The sequence below is a fragment of the Rhea pennata genome, chromosome 11 (genome assembly GCF_028389875.1).
Source record: "Rhea pennata isolate bPtePen1 chromosome 11, bPtePen1.pri, whole genome shotgun sequence".
NCBI classification, from domain to species: Eukaryota; Metazoa; Chordata; class Aves; order Rheiformes; family Rheidae; genus Rhea; species Rhea pennata.
Genome location: NC_084673.1, coordinates 7,950,531 through 7,976,451, shown reverse-complemented (window position 1 = coordinate 7,976,451; position 25,921 = coordinate 7,950,531). Strand labels below are relative to the sequence as shown.

Below are 25,921 nucleotides of genomic sequence, written 5' to 3'. Positions count from 1 at the left end.
ATTTACAGCAGAAATTTATCCAACATGTACATGCTTCTTCACCTCATGAAAGCTTGTAGTTACGTAAGTGTGTATTAGCTTTTTTTAATAAATAAGCGTGTTACTACATACAGAAAGGTTAGCTCATTCCCAGTTAATCAAAAGTAAACATTCAGTGAGACTAATCTTTTGAGTCTGTGGTTTATTTTGAACTCAATTCTATTAGAAATTACATCTTTTTTTGAAAATAACGAATTTAGCTTAATTAAGGGTACAAATGTAGATACACATGAACTGTTTTTAGGTAGAAAGGAAAATAGAACAAAATAGTATTATCTGTATAAAATTGGATGTTTGAAGACATTTTTAGAAATAGCAATTCAAAAAATTCTGTTATAAAAATTGTTAGAATTGATTGCATTTGGCTGAGAGAATTATAATTTAATATTGCCATGGCTGCTTTTATTTGTATTAATATATTTTTAGGATTAGTTTTAAACGGTTTTTAATGAAAGGGTGTATTTCATATATACCTGATTTTAAACTACAGCTGAAAACAGCTTATAGTGGTCCGTACTGTTTCATACTAAAACTTCCCATTTTTAAAGATTTTAATGAGTGCTCTCTTCTCCTTTGTGTAGCAACTGATTATCTACACTTTGATTTGGAAATCTGTGATGCAGTCAAAGCCATAACAAGACCTGTTTTACTCAGCTCCTTCCAGCCAGTACTGTGGTGGCTCTTCAGCCCTACCTCAGCTGCAGCGGCAGGGCTTTGGAATACCTGTTCTTTTCTGGCATTCTCACCACTGTTATTTAAGCATCTGCTTAATACCTGCTTTGCTTGAGATAGGGAGGCACAGAAAGTTTTAAGTGACCTGCTCATACAAATAGAAATCCCAAGTTTCATTCGAACTCATGAACCATTCTTTCTTGTTACAGGTTAGAAATTCTGGTGTGTGTGTGAAGCTTGAGTGTCAGCTTTTCTTTGGCACTTACTACCTTTATGAAAAGAGAATGTTCTTTATATTCTTCATGGCTGTTTTTTAGCAGTGTTTCCTGTTTTTTGAGGGCTGCAGCGATCTGGGCTATAGTTATGCATTTATACCTAGTCTTTCATGACTTTTGTCTGGTTTAACATCTGCAAAATTCTTGCCGCATTGCTTCCACGTGCATATCGGAACAAGTGAGGGGAAAAAACTGAAGACAACTTTCTGGGAGCTGAAAAGCATGTACCAACAATTCTGATGCAAATGTTATTTAATCCAAAACAGTTTTACTCTTCATTATATCTGACTACCATGGCAATTAAGATCACCTTTTAACTACCAGTATGAGGATAAAAGCTCCAATGAGCTTCCTCAGTCCAATTAGTATTGAATTAATTGTTTTGAAGACATATTAAGATTCTACCCTAATGCATATGATGATAATGGAAATGAAGTTCTTTGCATAGTGTTCACAGAGAAAAATCAGATGGGGATTTACATTCTGCTTAAATACAATCATCTATAGGACCAGGGTGAAATTTGATTTCTGTCATCTTCAGAGCAATTTTTCTTGATTTCCCCCAAATTTTTAAGCTTCATTTATATCTTTTGAAGACATCTTGAAAATGGGAGAAAAAAGGAACAAAAATTACTATAAATATTTTTATTAATGTGGGTCAAAACAGCTCAAGAGAGATGCAAATAGATAGGAGCATTGAGTGAAAGATAAAAAGAAATGAGAAATTAAATTTTAATCTCATCTTTAAAAATTTTTATAATGGAAAATTTCTTTATGAATACTGTATATGGTACCCTGCAAGCAAATTAAAGAAACTACATGAGGTAATTTTTTAGAGAAAAGAATAACATGATGAGACTCAGTGGAATCATAGCCCTGGCATATTTACAGGTATAGAAGAGAGAACAACTGAATACTTTTCTCTCAAAAAAAAAAATAGGCTTCTTGGGGACTGTTTAATTAACAGTAAGAAGTGTTAACTTCAAGCATAATATTCTATGCAAATTCACTTTTCCTTTTACGTGGATAAATTATTATTCCAAAATATATTTGCCACTGTTACCCTTCAAAATATCTATGCTATTCCTTATTTCAATTGCTAGGTAACATGTAGTCATGTAGAACTTCAGGAATTTCTGAAATAATTCAATTAGTTGATCAGCCAGCTATTTCTTGAATGTAAGCTTTATCCAGGAATTGGGTAATAAGGAGGAGAATTGCATGTAGAAGTGTTGCAAAATGCAAGTTTAATGGGAGATGATTATTAAATTCTGTCCCTATGGAAAGATTTTTTTTCTACAGTTATAGAATATAATTTCCAATAGAACTGTTAAGATACTGTCTTCACAAGTGTGTTTTCTGAAATTATTTAGGAGAGAATACCATGTTGATGAGCCTCTTTGTACTGCAAGCTTACTATCAAATATCAAAAAAAAGTTTTTTTTAACTGTAGTGTACATAAAACCAGCTTAATGAATTCAGTAATGTTTATTTGTTGATATATATCATAATGCATTTTCACTAATAATAAATTTCCATATGAAGTGCTAAATTTTTCAAATAAAGTGCTAAGAGTTTTAAGCTTCTCACAAATGTTAGCACAATGTTGCAACCCAATACAATCATTGCAGCTACGGATAGTTTAAGACTGATGATGAGGCAGTGTATATTCATAAGGATAAGTTCTGTAAGACCCCAAAGGACATTTGTTTTAATGATAAAGGCCTATTTCTTTCTCTCAAACGTATCTATCCAATTAAATTAACTCTAATTTATGGTATTGATTTCAGTGGTGCTTTGTTAGTGTCCATTGTGTAGTAAGAGACTTTATACTTGAAATTGCTGGTAATTGGTAGGCTGTGTAATCCACAAGGAAAGGGTTTAAAAAAATTCTAAACATATTACATTTAATCTTTTAGAAGTGCAATATAAACAAAGGCTCCACTTTATTTATAATTTTGTATCCAGAGTATATGTATTTTTGTTAAAATCAGAAAGTTGAAATGTTTTTTAAAAAAATTGCAGGATGGACAAGAAACATAAAAGTGCAAGTTTGCAAGTCTAGAATTCAGACTGCAAAACTGTAGAGACATTATTCAATGTCATATTCAATAAGGTGAAAGGTATTATGTAGTAACATTTGTCTTCAGTATACAGACTATGCCATATAATTCTTGTTAAACTGTACCACATAAAAGATGAGTTGCATGAGCGCATTCAAAAGCTGAAACCAACATATTTCTTTAGACAATGAAGTAACAAAGTAATAAGAAACTAGAAACTTTGTACAAGAGTCAAATAATAAAATAGTTGCTCTCTACCAGTATAACCAGCCACGTAACTGTATCAACGGGGGCATTTATATTCAAGGTCATTGGTTGGACTCTGGATTATGAATTAGTTCTAAAACTATGTGTTATTTTCTAATATCTTCTGTATCTTTTGTAAGCATTTAATCTATAATGATTATAGTTGTGAGTGAAGTTTTCCCTAGCCACATTCAGGCTAGTTAGGTAGATTTCAAGTAAGTCTTGACCTCTTAGGGTCAACAGTAAGTTTCTTGTTGGAAACATCTCCAGCTACCCATGTTAAATGTTGGTAAGTTTTAATGTCAGGTTTGTTCAGGTCCAGTATTTGTCCAATCTGACTTCAAGATGATTAATAGTCATGGAAAACCATAAAGATTTTGTCAGAGCCACTTTTGAATCCATGTAGAAAGGATTCAACCAAATGAGCAAGTTAAAACGTGACAACTGCTGTGGCACTTTTCTGTATGTACATCCTTAGTAGGAAAATCCTGAAATAGCATGATTGGCTTTTCAACACCTATTGCAAAATTTGTTTCACAGAAACGAGGCTTAATAAAGAACTTTTGAAGGAAGTTTTTAAAAGTAGATGTATAGTGCTAAGAAATTAAGTTCAACAGTGTAGCCTGGACTTATTGCTTCTTTTTCTGAGAATAAATGTGTGATAAAAATTAAGATACACTGACTAGGCTGTCAGGAACTGGCCAAGAAATTTTGGAAGCTATTTGATGACAGATAATTGATTCCCATCTAGACATACTGCTGATTTTGCTCTGGAATAGAATGTTTATCTCAGTTTTATTTCTTGCAAACTCTGTAATACCAACTGGTCAGCTAGAGGAAGTCTCACTTTGTTTTGCTTAGGAGGAAAGGCGTGCACAGAACAATTCCTCTCTGGCAAATATTATGTTGTCTATCACAGAGATTTCTTTGTTCACTCTTTGACTTTGTTATTCAAACTCTTAGGAAGTTGAGTTTTGCATATGATAGATCAACAGTATAAAGACATGAGTGTTAAATGCCTATAATGGAAGTGATTGTCTTATGTCGCTGGTCTTAGAGAATAGCAACCCTGCTCTAATTTTTTTTGAGCTGGCTAACTAACAACACTTATCGTCTGGAAATACGTTTAGAAATATTTATGTCCATTTCAGATGACCAGAATTGAGAAATGGACAGTTATTTAGAGAGAAGAAATTTTCTATATATATTATGTTCCTTTCATCCTTTAGAGTTTGCCAGATTACTTTTTTGTTTTCACTGCTGCTTTCTGTGCATTCTTACAAAGAGGGAAAAGTCTGTGGAGCACTTTAAATTTAAAGAGATCAGTAATAGAAAAATCCCAGCATCCCTTTGGCTGCTACTGATTGTGGCACCGAAATCTGAAATTTTTCAAGACCTCAATTAGTGTAAGATTGGATATTGCTCTTAGAATTGTCTGAGGACTTTGAATAATTTCAATATAAATTGAAGGAGTTCATTACTATAAATATATTAGTAGTCTGTATGTGTGTATATATATGTATATATGTGTGTGTGTATATATATATGCCTATATACTACTATGTAATACTAATATTGTTTTAGAAAAAGAAAAAAATATATGTATGTCTCAGCGAGAAAGTGTGAGAACTTCCCTTCCTCAAAAATGTGTTCTCAGGACTTGTTTCCTCCTGAAATATTGTTAGTTGATAGTGTTCAGCTATAAGCAATTTTTAAAAGAAAATGACTTTCTTATGCTAAAAGGATTCAGGATCATGTGCATTGTCTGAATATCTGCTGATCACTTGAATTAGAAAGTTAATTAGTACTGTAACTGAAATCTAACCTTCAAACAGTATAAAAACTTGATTACAGATGTATAATTGTTGAGGTATCTATTATATGGCCTTTTTTCTTTCATTTTTGGAGTTGCACCATCTTTTCCTTCCCACACAGAGGCAATGTCTTCCCATTTGTTCCTAAGTAATCTATATTAAGACCTATTTTTCTAAGTTTTTCATGAAAAACAGCCTTGCAAGGGGCATAAGTCCATTCAGAATAAGGCCACAGAGGTAATGCTGATGCATTTCAATTAAATACATTCCTGCTAAAGTAGACCTTGACCATTGTGACATTATCTGGAAATGAAAAAGTAAATGCATTTCAGAACTTGTTTTCAATAGCCTGCCAGTACAACAAAGCACATTTTTTAATTCTATTAACTTTACAAAAGGCTGAGATCAGGTTATTGTAAACAATGAGCTTAATTGGTATGTGAGCAAGGCTTTGCCTTGTTTTGTAAACTGACATGGGGTTTAGGTTCACTTATCAGTCATACTGTCCTAACTCTCTCTCCTTTAATTAAAAAGCAAATAATAGTCAGGAGATTGTCTTCCACTATAAAATGATGAGGAAGACTGCTTCCTAAAGACTTTTTTATGCAGACAAAATGAATATAACAAATGAGTAAATTGCAAATATGATATGAGAATGCAAATACACACTTTCTAAAAGCCACTGAAAATTGACCTTTTAAAAAGAATATATTACAATTAAAAATTCCTGTACTAATTATGAATAAAAAGTTGTCTTTTCTTAAGTTTGTGTAGGGCACTCAGCCTTGGAAGAGCTGTGAAATATTTTGGCCCTTCTGCTGTTGATATGTGATTTAAAAGTATTTGAAAGTTCAAAGTGGAACAGTATAGTGCAAGATGTGAAGAAAAGAATAATTTTTAAACCATTTGCAGAAGAAGCAGGCAGGTAGTCAAAATGTATTACCTGAAGCAGTATTTGGCCAGACTTTTAGTAAGGGCCCTAATTTATGAAAGATTTTCTGGGAAATTCCTGTACTTTTTTGTCCAAATGACTGTGGAATGGTTATGCTTTTATTGGTTTAGATTACTTTACTAATATATTTGTAATAATACATGTGCAAGATGTTTTGCAAATGAACAAGATCATGTGGGTCTTGTCTTTACTAGAAAATAAAAGCACACCACTAGAAGTTATGGGCATATCCCTTAGTAGTCTTCACCTAGTCAGTATGGATAAAGAAAAGTGAAGGCAGAAAAGTGCTTCAGAAATAAGGGACTGTTCCCGGGTGTTCTCCGAGAGCTTCCCCCTTGAGCACTGACTGTGAAGCCGAACCCAAGAAACTGAATAGGTTGGAGGTGCATCGTATTTTGGATACTCGGGGTGAGCTGTAGTGTGGTGGCCTCAAACGAAGTGGCATTTCTGTAGTCTATTCTCCCAAATGATTTAAGCAACTTTAAAAGCCTGGGCTATTTTATCTAGTCAAAAGTGCTAGCCAGTACAGTAATACAGCGCAACTGTTACATTTTGTTTAAAAATATTATATGAAGAAAAATTAAAACAGTCTAGTCATACTTTCATCACATATTTTCTAGTATATGTTTGGCTTAATTTCTAAAATATATTTGGTCTTTTGGAAGGAAACACTTCCTCATAAAATTTGAAGGTCATATCTGCACTACAAGACATTTGAAAATAAAAACACTTTCTCAAAAGGAAAGGCTTAGTTTCCAATTACAGATATCCAGGAACTGTGTATTTTCTTTATTCTGTAACTTGCACAGCAGCGTAAGTGCCATTAATTGGTTTCTTCCTACACTGTCATTCACCCTTTTGCCATGCACCCATTTTAAAGATACACCATCAAAAAGGTGTTGCAGATTAATGCTTTAGGGAGAGTGGATTGGAAAGGTCGTGTGACTCCCCTCCCTGATCTCATGTGTGCTGTATCACATAATTCCATTCTGAATTCTTTTTATTTCATCCTTAATGTCTTTAGACTTTATTCCCTCAGTCTTATTTGGGAATATGTTCTAGAACATCATTTTTGATGGCAAAGATTCTCTGTCTAACTCTCAGCCTGTATGTTCCCTTTGCCAGTTTGTAACTATTCGTTGCTGTGCCAAAGCTGCTTGTAAACTTCTGTTGCTCCTTTTCTCTCTCTCCTCTTGGAATGTGGTCTCCTACTCTGCTTCGGATCAGTCTTTTCAGTGATTGTTTCATGTAGCCTAAGGAAATCATATTGCCTTAGGTATTTCTCACTTGAATCCACTCCCCTAGTTATCATAAATGCTTTTCCAGTTTTGATTTGTCTCCCATGAATGCAGTGACCAAACTTGTATACCATGTTTAAATCCAATCTTAATAGTATTTCATAAAGTTGCACTAGTTGTTCTTGATTATTACTGCAAGCAGAGAGTATGCTCTGACACCCCTCGCCCCAAGCCATAACAGACTGATCAGAGTGATCGTTTACTGCTATTTCTTTGGTCCTCTCTTCATACTGACGTTGTCAGTCATTCTCTGATAAAGAGCTTGTGGCTTGCACCAGAAGTTATGCATGATCATTTTATTAGTTATTTTAATCTATTGTTTTATTCCAATACTTATGCATGTTCTGATCTGAAAAGTTAGTATTTCCCATTTGTATGTCATCTGTTATTATGCCAAATTCTCTAATTAGAATATTAAATTAAGGACAGGATTGGGGAGCTCCGTTGTGAGCTCTCAAGTGTTAAAGCTTCCTTCCAGCCTTTGTCATTAGTTGAGTTGAGTCTGCTAGATCTCTTACTAATGACCATTTTTTTGAGCTTTCACTAATAATTTAATATGCCATTACATCAAATGCTGAAGACTAGATAAATGAGAGAGAACTTCTCTAGACAAATAAAGTACAATGTATCATATTACAGAAAGTATAAATTTACTGTTATCTCTGGAAAACCTAAAATATTTAAATAAATAAGTATATATATTCTTTTAAAAATATATATATATAGTCATCTAAAGTAGCAAGTTAAGTTTCTAGGTATTTGCCATTTGCTTCTACCTCAACTGTGAGTACTTTACATTAACCAATCTAGCATTAATCATACATGCTCAATTATCTATCCTTTCTTTGTTCCGAGGTTAGTACTATTATCTGCATTAAAAATGAAGTGAAATATTCATTCACCTTGACCGTGTTGAGATTGTCCTAGATCTCTTGCCATAGTCACCAATTTGCTTGTAATTATGTCTTTCCTCCCTCTTTGCTCAGCCTTTTTTTACGTTTAAATATTCTATTTTAGGTAGCATTTATTATAGTTTATCAAAAATCTCCTGTTTAAACCGGCAGCCTAATTAGAGTTACTGATAAGAATTTCATGTAGTATAGTAAACCTTTAACATATGTAGTCAGATTTTTTTTATGATCAGTTTATAATGTGTTTTTATTTATAAAAACAAAGCCTAAAATCTAGAGTATTGCCATTATACAGAGCATATGTCTATTTCTTAGAAGCATTCATAAATGGCTGCACCTAGTGCCAGTTTCATATACTTTCATGTTACAGCTCATTTTAATGCCATTATCTTTTTCCCTTTTATTCTCTTCCTTGATACTGGTCAAAAATTACAATCAGGTTTAGTTCCCATAACCTTACAGTTGCCTGATCATCTCAAACATGGCTTTGTTCATTCATTCTATCATTCTTTTTTCTGTCTGTGCCTCTCAGATGGTTGAGGGCTGCTCAGCAGTTTAAGAAATGATATTATATAGAAGTGGTCATGTATTTTTGTTCTTGTTGAGAGTGGCCGCAATCAGTTTCGTAAGACTGGCAAAATTGGAAGGTTGTGGGACCTGTTAGAAGATGAGTTTAACTGTAACCTCCTAAAAAATGTGCCTATTTTCAAAATTGACTTCATATGCTAAAACAAATCTGCAGTAGAATGTTAGTGTGAAATACAAATGAAAACAAGACAGGCTTGTAGATATTGCACCAATTAATGATTATGAAAATTTTTTGCCTTTTGAGTTGCATTTAATGCCTATAGTGAATCTGCCTCCTTGCTAAGACTTTAAAGAGCTAGTCATAAAATGGAAAAAAATGTGCAAAGTGTATTTTGCATACATGAATATGCTTGCTGTCTCCATGTAATGCTTGGTCCAACTTGGGAAAGAAAGAATGAGGAGGAGGAAATGACTTGTGCCAGATCAAACACAGATTTGTGTGTGCAGTGGCAGATACCTAGAAAAGAAATAGGAGTGTATAATATATTTCCATTGGCCATTTATGTTGGAAATAAGTTTCTCTGTTTAGAAACTTGTTTTGGCTTTGTTTCTGATTTGTGTCTACATGTTACTGTAGGAAGTATAAAATCCAAAACAGCAAATCAACAAGACAACTGTAAATATCTGAAATACCTCAGCATGAACTGCTGGGATGGGCTGAAGTTTCTATTGAATATTTTTTAAGAATTTTAATGAAGACTGATTAAAAATACAATTCTCTCTCCAGTGCCCATTTAATCACTTGGCAGCTTTAAGATGCAATATTGAGATCAGCTGTATTGTTTCACTTTTAAGAGTTAAAAATCTCTGTACTATGCTCCACAGTTTCCTTCCTTCATGTCTCTTTCTATATTGTATCTTTTGAAATTCCAAAGGTATGGTCTTTTTTTAGCAATTAGTAGGTAGAAGAGCACACTCAGCAGAAAAGAAGTGGAAAGCTGCATAAACATTTATGAACTTCTTAAGGAATTTTGTCGTCTTACGTAAACTGCCAACTCTAATTAATGTTGAAAGATGTAATTTTTCTAAGCATAAAATATTCTAACATGTTAACTACCTCTATATGTATTACAGCCATACTTACTATTCATTAAATTTTGCAGAACAACTTGGAGTATATTAGTTTGGTCACAGTGTATTTACAGATCTTTGATTTAGAAAACAGATTTAATGCAGAACAAAAAATAAATCAATGAATAACCCTATGTGCAGTAAGGAACACAGCAAAAATAATTATGGGTATGCTTTACACCGGATTCTGGCCTTGTATATTTGAGTGTGTAACTAGGGGACCTGATTTTACTTCTTTTGCATGAGCTTAAAGTGTTTTTTTTTTTTTTTTTTGTTTTTTTTTTGTTTTTTTTTTGTTTTTTTTTTTTAGGGTTTTAGATTGAATCTAATTATAACTAGTACTTCAGAGTCTTCTGCTGCTTGCTGCTTTTGCTCTGCTCCTTTTTATGTTACACTGAAGATAACTCTATTATATGTTGGTTATTATACGTCAGTGTCGTTTAAACCATTATATATAACTTAAATTTGCAAAGTAGTTCTGCTGATCATCATGTAGAAATCTAAACCAGGTACCGTTTTACAATTGGATGTGGTCCAGTAAATATAAATACATAGATCTAAATTCTCCATTACATTAAAAAACTGCTTTTTAACTTGAATATCTGAGGGTTGGATCTCTTGAATGTACCTGAAGCCTTCTACACTTTTTGTATGAGTCAGGTAGAAGTGCTTTACTAAAATGCAAATCTTTTGCATAAAGTAATTGTCATCCTACTCTGGTGAAATTTATATTAACTTGAAGTCCCAAGATGTGAATAAAATGTCCACCTCCCACTTGTTGAGTCTGGTCTATATTTAACTTTGTATTTTTACATAGGTATGTGAGCAGAGCAAGAGTCATTCACCAACAGTTTTGTAATGTACTGCAGTATTTTGACTTCTATATTTTTGTATTGGTACCTGCTGCTGTCAACTGTTATTAACAGAACAAAACACAAAGAAAGTTAAAGACTTAAATATAGAGAAAGTAGTCTTTCTACTGAGCTTTGCTTAGTGCATTGGGGCTGGTTAGGGCTACAGATTAGCTTGCATATGAAAAAAACAAGAGAAAGATTTATCAGAAATACCATTCAGCTTTTAAGAAATTTTGTGCCATTGACTTCCACTGAAAATTTTTTTCTTGTTCTTTCTTTCCTTACCTTCACTGAAGAAAATCTATGGTATATTGGTATACTTGTAGCCGTGTAGTATATATTGTATGTAACCTGGCATATGGAATAGATAAAAAGTAAGATTCAAAGAAAATAAATGTTTTAAGGATTTAAGGCATCATAAAAGTAGGAGGAAATGTTTGAAATATTTGCAGTGCTACTATATTTAACTTTGTGCTGTTCAGCTTTATCAGATTTTCCACATGTATTGATTAAATTAAAAAAACCTCTTAAATTAAAAAACTCATTCTACTTCAGGAAAGACATGAGTTTTAACAGTGAAACAACAGTCATTCATCAGCAGCTGTCTATCTGTGTACTGAAGCTGTTATCTTGTGCATTATTGATGACATCTCTAAGTTGAAAAAACAGTAGGACTGGCATCACTTTTGCTTAATAGAGCATCATACACAAAACAGACAGTGATAACTGAAGAACTGACAGCATCCATTATATTTAAACAGACATGTCTCGTATTTGGAACTGTTATGTAAATATGACACAACTTTTACTTTTTTTTCCCTCTCTTCCATAGTCTGACTTCAATTGCACTGAAATTAATTTTATCTTTCTCCTATTTTCAGAGGGTGATGAGACAGGAGTGATGGATAATCTGCTTGAGGCCTTGCAGTCGGGAGCAGCATTCAGGGATCGCAGGAAACGAACACCAAGAAGCCAGGGTAAGGAGAACCCCCAGCCCTCAAAAGCTTAGTTCTGAATTGAGTAAGAAAACAAGTATTGAAAGTGTGGTGGCAAAAGCTGTTTTGCAAAGACTTGCCACAGTTTTCACTAAAAGTTGTTCATGAAGCTGCTGTGAAATCTCAGCAGGCTGTTTCTTTGTGATCACAAAATTTTTACCTAATAATAGTATCTTCAGTTAACTATATCAACTCAAAAAAATTTTTGTAGCAGGAGTTCCTGCCATGTTTGAAATGATCTTTTAAAAAAATCATTGCAGTCTTGAGTGCATGTATGTTAATCTTTAAAATTGTAAGTATAATTAGTTTGATTTAGATGGTGCTGTGAAAAACATTAACTTCTTAACACCCATAAGAATTTAGGCATACAGCTGATGGTCTTTTTCAAGCACTGGTTGTGGGCATATTTTAGTTTGGTTAGAAACTGTAGTCATAAAAGCCAAATTACAATGAAGTAGCTTCATTTTCCTGAGGCAATAGTTTTGTACAGGTGTAGTCTGAACAATTGCTGCTTCCAGCAGGTTTGATTTTGATGAGAATATCTGAGAAAGGGCTAAGCAGCTACAGTTTCTGTTCTTCACTTCCTCCTTCCCTTGTAAGTTGCATACAATTTTTAATTGGATTTGTTGTGCACTTACCTTTTTTAAAGTCCACAATAGTATACAGTATTTTACAATCTTTTCATTCAAAACATAACTTACAGCAAACAAAACCATCTTAACTATAATTTTCAATAGTTTTTTTTTTAAGATGGCATAAAATCAAATGCTTTTATGTCAAATATATGCTGCTGAAGATTTGAAAAAAGTGATATCTTATTTTTTTTAAAATAGCCAAGTATATCTACCTCATGTCCAATAAACTGGAGTTGACTTTTTTTAAAATAAAAGCAAAATCTATTATCCTCTTTAATCTAGCTAGCAAGGATAGTATATAACTTTACTAAATTACTTCTAATTTGGCATATGCCTGATTTTGCTTGAAAAAATGTGAAATGTGTTACATGATTCATACCTCCTAGGAAATGAGTTGTGCTACACTTTCAATGTTGTTCTTCACGGCTTATTTCGGCACTCAGCTCAGAACTGAAAGAACTAATATTGAGCCATTTGTTCAAGTTTTTATAGGTCGTAACTAAAAATGAAACAAAATATATCGTTTGTACCAGACACTTTGTTTATGCTACATCTGTAGCACTAAATTTTAATGTGGTCTTTATATAAAGTTGACACAGTGTATCAGAGCTGTAAAAACTCCCAACAGCACTTGCTATATATGTAGCCCTATTAAAGAAATTTTTTATTCCTTTCCATAATAAATGACATAACATACTGTAAAATCATCTCAGTTCAGTTCTTCATTTCTCTTTACTGTCATGCCCTGAATTGGATCTCATTATTTTGTCATAGGGTAGCCTGAAAGTGCAAGCTTTAGAACACTCAATACTGTTCTTTATATTTTGATAGGATATTTTTCTAAGGATATTTGGTTAGTACACTTTTTTAAATGACCACTAAATTTAATTCCTAGAAAGCAACCTTTTTTCCTGAATTTCTGTTAAACTTCAATCATCATCATTCTGCAAGTAGATTTTCTGCAAAGGAAAAATCAAATCAAAGGGAAAGAAAATTAAGAAAAAAGATTATAGAGCTAAGACCATAGACTTTAGCAGTAGAAATTATGTCAATCAGTTCCATGTTGACGTATTTCCATGTTTATTTTCAGTGGAGCACACTGAAAGCCTAATACATTTTATCTCACTTTTCTGAATTTTTTTCCGCATGAATTCTGCCATTTTCTTTGAAATCCAAATCACTTCTATACGGCAGCTTTCAATTCTTTTAGCTCTTTCACGTGTCTTATGGATGTACATAAAAATACTTCCAGTCTACATTTAAGTATAGCATTATTCAGATGTGAGCAGAAATTTTATCCATTTGAAAATGAGAAGGCTTTTTCAATATAAACAGTGTTCACTTTCTACCTGGATGCTTTTTGTAAGGATTAAGAAGCTGTAAAAAGCTAAAAATTTTTGGTGATATTACTAGTCCTACATAAACTTAATTGCATTTTCTTTGTTCATCCTGCAGAATGTTGCCATCAGTTTTTCACTGTGGGACCGTTGCTGCGGGTAGCCCTTAGGAACCCTGTTCTTTTTTTACCCTCCTGTCCCCCCCAAGCAATATTAACGTTTAGTCAGTGCAGACATTTTCTGGTGTCTTGCCTATTGGGAGCTCTAATTTAACTCTGCTCTGTGGGAACAGGGTAGAAAGAGGCTGACCCACTATTCCTGTTCCCCACTAGACAGGGGAGCTTTGTGTAGTTAACGCTGGGTTAATAATTTGCAGGGTCCTGTCAACTTGCATGTTTCCTTCAGGATCCTATTTAGGTACCATATTTCTGGGTGGTTTTATATTTGTGTCTCCTATGCTATTAGTGTGGAGATGCAGATTTTGCTAGAGGAGCCCAGCAGTAACACTTCTAGTGTCAATATGATGTAGCAGCTCAACTTCTCTAGATTTGGGAATGTAGTTCTGGACTCCGTCAGGTGAACAAGAGAAAAGGAGCTAAATACTCTTCAAACAGAAGACCTGAACTATAATTCTGGCCCTCCACTGCATGATTCGTTCCATGTTTAATGTTACTTTTTTAAAAAATGAATCTATTTGACCTGCTCCTGAAAAGGTTAATGCAGAATAGGTGGGCAAAAGAAGAGGATGGCAAGGGAGTCACAACAGCGTGACAAACACCTGCAGCTTGAGGTGGGATTTTTCACCCAGTGATGACAAAGAGGATTCCCAGGGATCAGAGGGGACTGTGCAAAATTTGCTGCAGCTCCAAAAGCCAGTTAGATAACTGAAACCCCAGTTTGTAAGTAGTGACTCTCCTGAAATTGGATTAAGGAGTAACTTGTCTACAGAGGCAGAGACACTTTAAAATACGACAGTGACATCTGTAAGCAGTGATTAAGAAAGAAAAAGAAACAGACATGAGGTTTACAAATTTCTGTATCTCTCCAAAAATGCCAGGGAAAATGAGTTTTCTCTTTAGTACTATAAATAGACTTTGAGTGTTCTCAGGAGTTTCATGCAGTGAGGATCTGCTAAGCCTTTAACTGCAGGCCTCTTAGGTTCCAATGGAAGGAAGACAAAGCACACACAAGGTATGGAAGGAAGAGGATTGGGGATTTCTGGGCTTGCTGGATTGCTTGGTTAAGATTGGCAACCGTACAGCAAATGATATAGCACTGCCTATACTTGGTGCACCGCGTAGGAATTTCTCGTACATTATTCATAGATTGCTGCACTGTCTCAGAAATTGGCATGCATTTTTGACATACAGAAAAGGAGTGCTGTTATTTCGGAACTTCGACTTGTACAGCAAAGTTTTGAGCTTAAAGCTATCTTGGTAGCCATTGTGGTCTGAGAAGAGAAATTGTTGTTTTCCAGCTGTTTGAACATAGATTACATTTTTTTGTCAGTTCTAGCTTTGTCATATCAATGGTTTGTGTTTCGTTTTTATTTTTTTTTCTAATTGAAAATCTAGTGAGAAGAAAAAACAATTATTTACTACTTGTAGTTTTTTAACTCATACAGTGAATTTGCTGCTTATTTTCATGGATGTGCTCTAGATTTCAATCTTATATTGCAATCTTACTCTGATTGCACCTACTCATGGCAAATGAAAACAATTGAAAAGGGAGAGAACGGTTACAACCAGGGAGAGAATGGTTACAACCACTAGACTGTAAAAAAAAATTGCCCTTTGTTATATTTGCTTCTTGTGGTTTCACAGAGTAAATTTAACTCAAAGGAGCAAACCGTAACATCACCTCTAATGACATTCTTGCTCAGTTTGGCCAAAAAGAAAAAAAGTACAATTTACTAAAGCAGAAGCTTTTGCAGTGGCACATATTCATTGCTAGCAGGAGGGAGAGCAGGTTGGATGTAGGAGGGATCCTTTCGTTTGGGTGGCTATAGGCGCAACTACCTCCGAAAGAGTATCATTCTACCAAAAATCTCTGTATAGTCAAATAGTCGTTTATTTATTTATTTATATTACAAAGTTGGCTGGCCTACTTGTGCCCGCTCGGTCATGTGTTGATCTTTAAAGAGTATGAGATGGACTGAATTGTTAAGATCTAGAGCTAGCGAAGGAATTGTGCTTTGTTCATCTAGGATGATAACCTTAGGCAGGGCCAACTGCTCAACATTGTAGCTTTCCAACTGGACAAAAGAGTTTGGAGGGAATGTACAGGCAGGTTAGAAAAAGCAAATCTCATTTTACATGTGTAACTTATTTTTCCTTTTTTGAAGAACTTGCAAATGGAAAAGCTGCATTTAAATGAATTACATTTATAATTACAGCTTTTTTTGTGTGTGGGGAGGATCCTAGCAGAATCTTTCTATCCTCAGGTCGTGGAAATAATAATAAAAAATCCCTATCCCCCTCCAGCAGTTTTCATTTCATTGTAATTTTATGTATAACTTGACATGTAGAATTTTCAGCTTGAAATACACTTTGGTGTGATTTCTCTCTCTCCTATGCCTATTACTGTATCTTCATTGTTTCTAGATACTGGATTTTAACTATGGACTGTCTGCTTTCAGTAGATTGCTTTGCCTTTAGAGGCTGTGTGTTAATAATTAGAAATTGGTTTCTAGAAATTTTGCTTCCTCTTTGAAAAATATACTTTCTTTTCTACAAGTTTGCTAATATTGGGATAGGAGTTTAACAAAGAAGGGTATTAGGGTGGCATTCATTACGCAGTACCAGTTCAAAGTGTGTGTCCAGCTGTACTATTTCTCCAATTATCTCTGACCTTTCTTTCTAGCCTTGGGGTATGATTTTATTAAAAAAGACTGATTCAGGAATATTTTTGCTCTAATACTAGTTTAACTAAATTTCTGTGCACAGTTAACTGTTCTGTTAGGGTTTTTCCTTTCTACTAAGCTGTGAAATCTTTTGCTATGGAATTAAACTTAATTTTTCAGAAAGTTTAACTAGTGCCCTTTCCTACATACCCAAAATGTTGCAACTGCAATGGCAGCGTGTGCCACTCTTTCACTACCAGGAAATCATAGCTTTAAGGTACATGAACACGTTAGAGTATTTACTGAGTCTGCTAATATGCATGTTTTGTGTTATTTTTAATACTTTACATCAAAATCAAATCAGCAGGTAGCACAACAGTAAGATGCATACCAGGCAAAAATTAGTAACTGTTTTGTGAACTTGATTTAGCTGAGAATTGCTACATAGTTTCCATAGTACATATTTCCATTTTAGTGTTATGCCTTGAGAGAGAGAGAGGGAACAAACCTGCTTGTTCAGTATTAATTTGACTCTGTTATGCAAGCTGTCTGAAATGGTGCCACCATTTGTTTAGCTTCAGTAAGATTAAAAAAGAAAAAAGGAGGCAATAGAGTATTACTGTCTTTTAATGACTTCTTGATAATTTTCAGTTTATGTTCAGACTCTTAAATATTTATTATTTATTAAATATTATAAAAAAGGAGCATATATTTCATAACAATTCTAACTTCTAACCCCCAAATTCCAATTATATTTTTAGGAATTTTGTGTCTTGTGCTTGAAGATGTAGCTCTGTTTAGAATTGAAATCTGACTTCTATATTTACTGTTGCATTAATTATTGCAAATAAAATTTTGACAGTCATTTAGGTTTCCAGATGCAAGATCCTTATTTACCAAAAACATACTAAAAAGTCTTTAGACAGTCAAAAAATATTCTATTAACTGAAAGCATTGTTTATTATCTTGTACATGGCAGTTTTATAAACTGATTTTGGATATGCTCATATCTGGATGTAAACTGATGAGAATATTTATCAGTGTAAAAATCCCCAGATATGCTAGGTGTTTTTAATGAATCAGAGGTTGTGCTTAACTAAAGTGATTTTGACTCATCTTGATGACATGCTGTTTGACTGAAAGACAGCAACATCATTTGTTATGAAACTAAAAATACCTGTTAGACTATCAAAATGCTACTCTCAAGTTTAAAAAGAAATAGATCAATATATACTTTAAATGCATTTCGTCATCTTTTTAGACATCTCATGGTAAAGAACTAGTATTTTTATTGCCATATTCAGCTGGCATCTCGTAATCTTGTTGTTTTATCTTGAGACGTTCAATATTTAAAAGCATATTTAGTGGAGAATTTTTGCTTACAGAGAGCTATGGACTTATGAGACTTCCACATATCATCTAAGTACTTCAGAATTATCATAAATGTAATAGCAAGAGCTAAACAAGAATCACCAATAATAAATTTGCTTTTTATACTACCAAGGCATTATTGTGAGATTTAAGTTTGCTTTTATTGCTAAATATAAATATGGGTTGTAGAAAGAAAACCTATTTCTAGCACTGTTCAAATGTAGTCTGAGCAAATTACTTAGGTCTAGAGAGCTCCATAAGTAGTCCCAAAGCTATTTAAAAACAGATACTTGTTGTGTAATCTGTTTCTACTATATATGCATTTTAGCTTACAATTCTTGTAATTAAAATAATCTAGATAACATTCTAGTGGGTTAGTATGTAAGCAACAGCTGTAGTATGTAGAGTGTTTTGCTTTGCATTTGAGAAGAGTTCTGCTTACAAACAGGGAGGAAGAAAGATGATAAACATGGGAAGAAAGCGGGAACTAAAGCCGGATATAACCTCCAGGCTTGGACTCAGTTTTTCAGTTTTTTAGATGGACAGCATCTTTGGGCAGAAGGGAATTAATAAATTGTGAAAACACTTCACAGCTTTAAGTGAATTGGTGTAAAGACAAAAATTCAGGAACTGCATACATTTGAATAATTGTTTTCCTGTTGTTTCCACCTGTGTGGGTTAACTTTCTCTGGAGAAAGTATTAAGGATTGTTTGTCTTTCAGATTCTGTGATACCGATGCACAAGTGACTGCTCACACATGGGCATAGAGCTTATGTGTTTCTGCGTGTGGATCTGTAATACAAAAAAGCTGTGTGGGAAATTTCTCCAAAAACATATATATAGTAATTTTGATGAAGTACTTGCAAATGTTTGCTAAATAAGGTGCACAAATGTGGTATTGTGAACTCTAGACTTTGTATATTTTGTTGCTGCTTTCTGTAATTCTGAATTATTAATTGCCATTTTTATTATTTTTTTATGATAGGATTTTAATCTGAATGAGTGAAGATATGCCATGAAAAGTAATAATCTTTCTGAAAAGTGTCCTTCAGAAAGGTGGTGCTATGTGATTGTTACTAATTGCATCTGAGTTAGCATAATTCACCTAAAACATTAATAATTTGCATTAAGCTGAAGAGAATGATGTGTCTCTTCCTTTTCCTAGTGTAGGTGTTTTTTAAACATTTCATTACAGTATTAAAAATTCTCTGGAAATTGTTCTGCAAAAGCGTTATATAAAATGTTACACCTTCAGTCATCTAATTTTCCTCAAATCCAAAAATACAAAGCTAACTTATTTTGATTTAAGGGGTAGTGTGATGTCTGCTTCTTTTGGAAGTAAAACACATTGCCCTAATGCTGATGAGAATTACAGGGAGGTACTGAGAGTGATACTGCACTTGTAACTTGCACATTTAAAATCTGAGCTTATGTGACAAGTATGCAGTGCTGTGCAGTTGCTTCAGACACGGAAACCGACTGTTACAGTTTTCTTCAAAGTTGTTTTGTCTTTTAGAGTTCATCCTCAGACTCTGCAGATACCTGAGGCAGCTATAGGGTTCAGCTTTTATTATCAAGTTTCTTTTTCTGGGAACTGACCTGTCACAGCTGTTTCTGAAGCTGTAAAAAAGCCTTGTTTTGAATTTCAAAAGTCTTTTTGAATGTCCCGTGTTGCAAAGTAGACTTTTAGAACTGAAAACAAAGCTTTTATGAGAACCAGAAGTGTGTGCGGTAACTGGCCTCTCAAAAGAGGTAATCCAGAAGGCAGCTGCCAAGCTAGTGTGACAGTCTCCTGTGAGGTGAAAGTCACCCACACATCTAAATTTTTGAATTCACACTGAATCCCAAACCTTTCATTTTATGAGGAATGTCTTGCTAGGTGTTAACGCCTACATTTCTGCAGATGGGTAGCTGAAGTTTGGCCCCATCTGTATGTGGCAGCTTAGGTTAAAGAAATTACTTTTACACACACAGACAAGTGCGTACATGCATGTGCAAGTACTAATGAATGATATGTAGGACTAATTTAATTTTACATTTGGACATTCGATTTTTATTGTCAATGGTGACACTTTCTTTCATTATGTAATTATTATGAAACACTGAACAATTATCACTTGCAGTAATATTTATTGAGGTAGTACACATTGGCTTTAATATTTTAATATATATACATAAAGAATGTAAAGGAAAGGAAGGACATCAAAGTCGTCTTAGCTATGTGTGACTTAGTAGTTGTTTAATTTGCCTGACATACATTTAGGATATATCAGGATGATACATCAGGATGGATTTTTTTTTTTTTTTCTTTTTAAGCAGATAGGGATGTTTTCTCTTCCATGGTGTTCTAAATATGTGGTTTGGAATTCAGATCATGCTCTAACCTCATCACAGAGGGATTGTCCCAAGTTTGTTACTGGCGTTTGTCCTGACTTTCAGAAGTATGAGAATTGTACATCTTTTTCTGTAATGTCATCTTGCGTGAAACAGTTTAATTACTTTATTCTCTGTAAAGTATATATTTACCCTAATGGTAATGGATGACATAGCATGACAAAGCATGGAAATTGTAATTTCCTTGATGTGTGATCAAAAGGAAATGAGATTCTTTGGTCAACATACCCCAAGTAGTAGTGGTTAGCCACAAAGTACTGATACCATGCCTTGGCATTAGGCACAGCTTAGTAGTTAGGCAGTTAAATCATTACATGAAAAGCTGGAAGCTCAACTGCAGCATATTGCCATAAGTCTTTTCACTGTATCAGTCTTTTTAGTTCAATAATCTTTGATAGATTAAATAAATTAAGGATCTAGGCTAGGGTATCCAGCAGCAGAGAGGCATGTAGAGGGCATAGGTACTTGAAGCAATCTCTGTTGGAGAGAGAGGCTACATAAACTTTCTAAAAATTATGGAAAAAGTGTGCCAAGAAAAAGGAGTGGGAGGACAATATATGAGCTTTGATACTGTATACTAACAACTTTACTTTTGATTAATACTTTCTTCTCCAATTACTGTTTCATTTAAGTCTCTCATTCTTAAAAAATTTGTCAGTGTCATTTTTGTCTTAGGTCACTTTCTCCAATAACTTATTCATACATTTATAGTTTTTCATTTTTCAATTACAAACAAGTGATGGAATAAAAGAGGGTAGCAATTGTTTATCAGTATTTATTATATCTCTGTCTATCTGAAAATCTGTAATGGACAATACTCCCAACTTGCTCTTTTTAAGCTTGTGAGAGATTTTATGGTAGAATTTGATTTTGGGGCTGCACAAAGCTGTAGAAGGACAAACAAGGGGACTTTGTGGGAAGCACGAAGACCTTTGACATCAGAATTTCAACGGAATTAGTTAATAGAGAATTTCAATGTCAACCATGAGTTTTGCACAAGAAAATTGCCATTAAAATAAAGACGCTTCTTTGAAATTCTAGGATTTTGTGATTTTTTTCTCAAGGTAATAGTTGATCAAGAGGCCGTGGTGTGGCATGTGTGCTAGAATAGTTTGACTCTGTGGAGGATGTACTCTTCATACAACAAACTATACATGGTGACTCCAGAGCTTTGTGTAGACAGAAGCAAACTCGTTTGTTGAACATCAAGCCAGCCAGCTACAAGTCAGTTTTCTAAATTTTCTTTCGCTGTGGCCAAGACTGATCTAGCCCAATGAAGACCTTTGGAGGCACTGAACCACTGCGCTAATGCAACTACAATGGCCTTTCAGTGACCTCAGTGTAGCAGAATTCATAACTGCCTGCAAAAGACCCAACTGGCATTTCTTTAATTTTCTTTATCATGGTTGAAGGAGTAGAAAGGTCTCTCGTATATACATTTAAAAATATGTGGTGTCCTGTTTTGTTGAGCTTTTAAGAACTCTGAAATGATATTTGCATGTAAAATTCTTAGGGCTTGGAGTGGAATTGTGCACTGTGAGTATAGTGTAATTAGAAATATGTGTCTACAGTATTTCTAGTTCAATGCATTTCTGCATACAGAAATACCTGGAAGGGAAAATTGAGATACTCGAACAAGATAGAATTGTGCAGTTTTCAGCTACCTTGGAAAACATTCAAACTACTGACGTGTTGGAGAAGGTACAGCATCACTTTGAATTTAGAAAAGCGTTGTATGCAATATAATGTTCTTAAGCAAAGCATTGATTTCTGTCAATACACTGTTTAAGTGGAAGGGAGCTTGCAAGACATCTTCTAAGGAGTTACCGTGGGTGGATTTATAAAAGCAAGTAGAATTATTTATTGTTCGTTTGATGGAATCATTCTTGCTGGTTGTTTGCTTGATCTTGATAGTGCCTTAGTCCTTGCTGAGGGGCAAACGCAGCGCTCTGTGACAGTAACACCCAGGACAGGCCGTGCCGTGTGTTACTGCAGCAATCATGAGACTTGCTGCGTACTGTGCTTGTTGTAGACCCTGGGCAAGGGCTGCTTGTTGTGTCCTTTTCCCTCTAGAGCAGCTCATATTCCTGTCTCCTTTTAGCTTAAGTATCCTATTTTCTGCAGAATTAGGAAGATCTTGTTTTGTTTTATGTTTTGGTTGTTTCTTTTATACCTTTTGAGATTTGTGTAATGACTAACTTCATCAGTTAGTTGAATGCCTTTTAAAGATAGGTCAGCTGAGACTAATTTGAGGGTATTACTATTTTTCTTCTCAGAAGTCTCACCAATAGAGAAGAAACCTCTACTTTTTAGAGTTTTTGTTTGACTTTACTTGTGGTTGTTCTATAAAGCATTCAGTAGGTCAGTTTTCAGGGGAGCTGAATACGTATGAATTACTCAAATACTTGTTTGTCAGTGTTTCCTGCTCTGTTCACTGACTTGTGTAATTCCCACTTAGCTTAAATTTTGTAGAAGATTTCTAGTCAAACATTAAGAATTTATTGTGGAAATATGCTATAAATCACATGATACTGGTCAGGCTTCAATATTCCTATTAATTTTCATGCACAAGAGCAGTTTTTAAGATGTGTTTAGAGTACTGTAATGAATGATTAAGCTACTGAACTGGAGTAGTACTATTACAAATATGAGATCAAAAAATGGAGGTCATTGATATATAGTAAAAAATATCACAGAACTGAATACTCTGAAAAACACTTTACCTGGGAAGCAAACTGGTCTTAGAGTTATAGAAGAAACAAGACTGTATAACAGACTGTATAAAAATGTTATCTATGCTGGAAACTTTTGCTACTATTATTATGTTAATTAGGAGTATGCTGCCCAACCCCACTTTGATTATTATAGTTTATGACATTTGGAGAATTTTACCATGTTTTTTCTGGTGTAGATTTTCTAATATAGGCTAGGCCTGAATTTAGTTACTTTCATGCTTTTAAGAATTTGGGAGCAGATCAATTTAAGAAGATCTTTTGTCTATTGGCAAGTTACGATTTTTGCATTTTGCGTTTGCCTGAAGCTCTTTGGCCATTCATTTATAATCTGTTGGGCTTCAGAGACTACAGGTCTGAATTTGCATGGCAATGCATTTTGTCAGATTACACTGTTGTGCTGAAGGAAAGTTAAATCTGAAGGAACACGTCTAGACCTTGTCAATCAAAACTTTTTAAAGCACGATTTTAGTTAGATCCGTATTCCATTTACTGTAGTGCTCATTTTCTGTGTGGTTTGTGTATTTTTTATTCTTACATTTTCTATTAATGCATTAGATATTTCTTCTGTCACTGAAGAGGATTCTATTTAAATAATTATAAGTATATAAAATTGCTCAACAGTGTCTATGTGCCTGTAACTTCATGAATATATTGCTCAAGTGGAATGTCAGCCTTTCTGCATTTTTTCGAACAAAATTAAAGTACAAAGCAAAACAGATGCATCACACTGAAAGTAGGAGAAATGTCTACTTATTGTGATAATTTTTTTGCATTTTTAAGTGAACTGATTTCTAAAATAACGTAATAGAAAAACAATCAATTTGACAGCGTTCCAGCAGGAACTGTTCTTCAAGTGTTTACAGTGGTTGTTTTTGGAGACCTTGGAACTACAGTCCTTATGGACTTATAGGGGCTTACGGAACAACGCCCGAGGTAGAGCTTCAGTTCGCCGCTTATCAGGGGATGTGTGAAGACTCTTGGGCCGAAAGGTTCATTCGGTCAGTGCATAGGAGCTGCCAGTCAGACTAAGCAGACAAGAGAGTGTATTTTTGTTCTGCAGTAAAAGGAGGAGGAAGAAATAATCCAAATTCAGGGAGTGCAGCATTTTCCTTCTATAATCATACAAATTATATTGTCAAATTACATAGTTTTAAGCTCTGCAGGAACTGTGGATAAAGTAGAACAGGTTGAGGGACTCCAAAGGTTTTTATTACTTTTGATAGGACTTAAGAGTTTGAATTTAGTTGGTTTGAAAACACAGCTAAATTCATTCATTAATTGATTCATCCATGATTAAAATCTGGCAAGATGTTGAATCAGTTATTTGAAAATGAATTATTTAGGTAGCTTCCTTATCAATAAATTAAGCAATATCTGATGATTCGCCCCACATATATATTTAATCACTTTTGATTTGGTAAACATTCCAAAAATACTTTATGATTTCTTTAAGTGGTAAACAGAGTTCACTGCAAGGTGGATTAGATAAAAACGTATTTTAGATGCTGTTCACTAGAGTGAAAATGTAAAGGAAGACTGACTAAAATTTTCATTTTCTCTGCTAATAGACAACCACTTTGAAGGAAACTAGAATTATGTTTATTGAGTCTTTTGAATATTTACTGCTGTAATACCACAGATTCTATTAAGGAATATCCATATCACAAAAAAGTTATCTTTTCACCCAAGGCAGTCGAGATTTTCTTTTAAAGCAGTAACAGCATCTCTCTTAAATGAACAGTTTAAATCTATTGCTATGTTGTGCTTAAACTTTGTAGGAAAATCTTTTCAAATTATTTTAAAACATAATTTAAAGTTTTGTAGCAGTGAAGAGAGAATTTAGGGGAATATATAAGCCTTTAAAAGGCTGTTTTATCAGTTTGCTGGAATTGTATTGCTGTTAGTGCTCTAACTGTTAGGAAAGGTATTTGAAAGGATGGAACATTCAAAGACAAAGCAATGTAATGGAACATAAAACCTGGAGAGAAATTGTTCTTCATTGTACAGAGGTACTCAAACAGACAGAGGTCTGCAAAAATTTCTGTATTTCTCAGCACTTAAAGTAGAATGGAAGATAAAGTTCTATCATGAGGATGAAAAAAATAAAAACAATTTGTACTAGATTGAGTGTCAGTAGTCAGGTGCTGAAGTGCCTTTGGGAAGGAGATAAAGTAAAAGTGAGCTATACTGTGCTTGGGAAGACGTCATGCACTGCACAGCTGCACGTGTGGATGAGCCTGTACGTAGGGGCTGGTAAGAATGTGTAGCTGACCTTGTCACCTGCTACATATTTGTAGGTGGTACTTCTGTGTTTAAATACACACTGAAACAATTATCTTTTGCCTTATGGGGTCAAAGTAAGTGTGTATTTGTGTGTGTGTGTGTTGTGTGTGAAGGAGGGAATGCACTTATGTACAAATTTGTTGGTAAAATTATCCTGAACAGCCTCAGTGCACTGTATTGTGCTGTTTTTTCCTTTGTTTCCCAGAGCAGCATGCATGTTGTTTGCTTTGCTGGCATAGCATAGGAGCAGGTAATATTCAGAGAGCTTTCTGAAATTCTCTGTGTAGGCAATACTTTTGTACTAAAGTTCTGCATAATTTCAGGATTATTTTTGAATTACCATTGGTAGATTTTTAGATATAGGTCATTAGATGCCACTCTTTGCAGGTTGGTTTTTTTGGGTTTTTTTTTCCCCTCTAGCTTGGAATTTTGGCAAATAGTGCTTTGTAATTTCCTATGATTGTTTCAGGACCTACTTTGTTTTAAATACCTGGAGTATTATTTTCTTTCAGGATGAATAACAACAGGTTCTCATAAATAAAAGT

The 25,921-nt window shown here is 34.2% G+C and overlaps 1 protein-coding gene across 1 annotated transcript in view; it reads left to right on the top strand.

Annotated features, from left to right (window-relative positions):
* DIAPH2 (diaphanous related formin 2) overlaps nucleotides 1-25,921 on the top strand; it is a 252,358-nt gene that overhangs the window by 172,556 nt on the left and 53,881 nt on the right. The window contains exon 27 of the mRNA XM_062584399.1: nucleotides 11,665-11,760. Coding sequence (XP_062440383.1) covers nucleotides 11,665-11,760 — 96 coding nt within the window. The remainder of the gene's footprint in view (nucleotides 1-11,664; nucleotides 11,761-25,921) is intronic.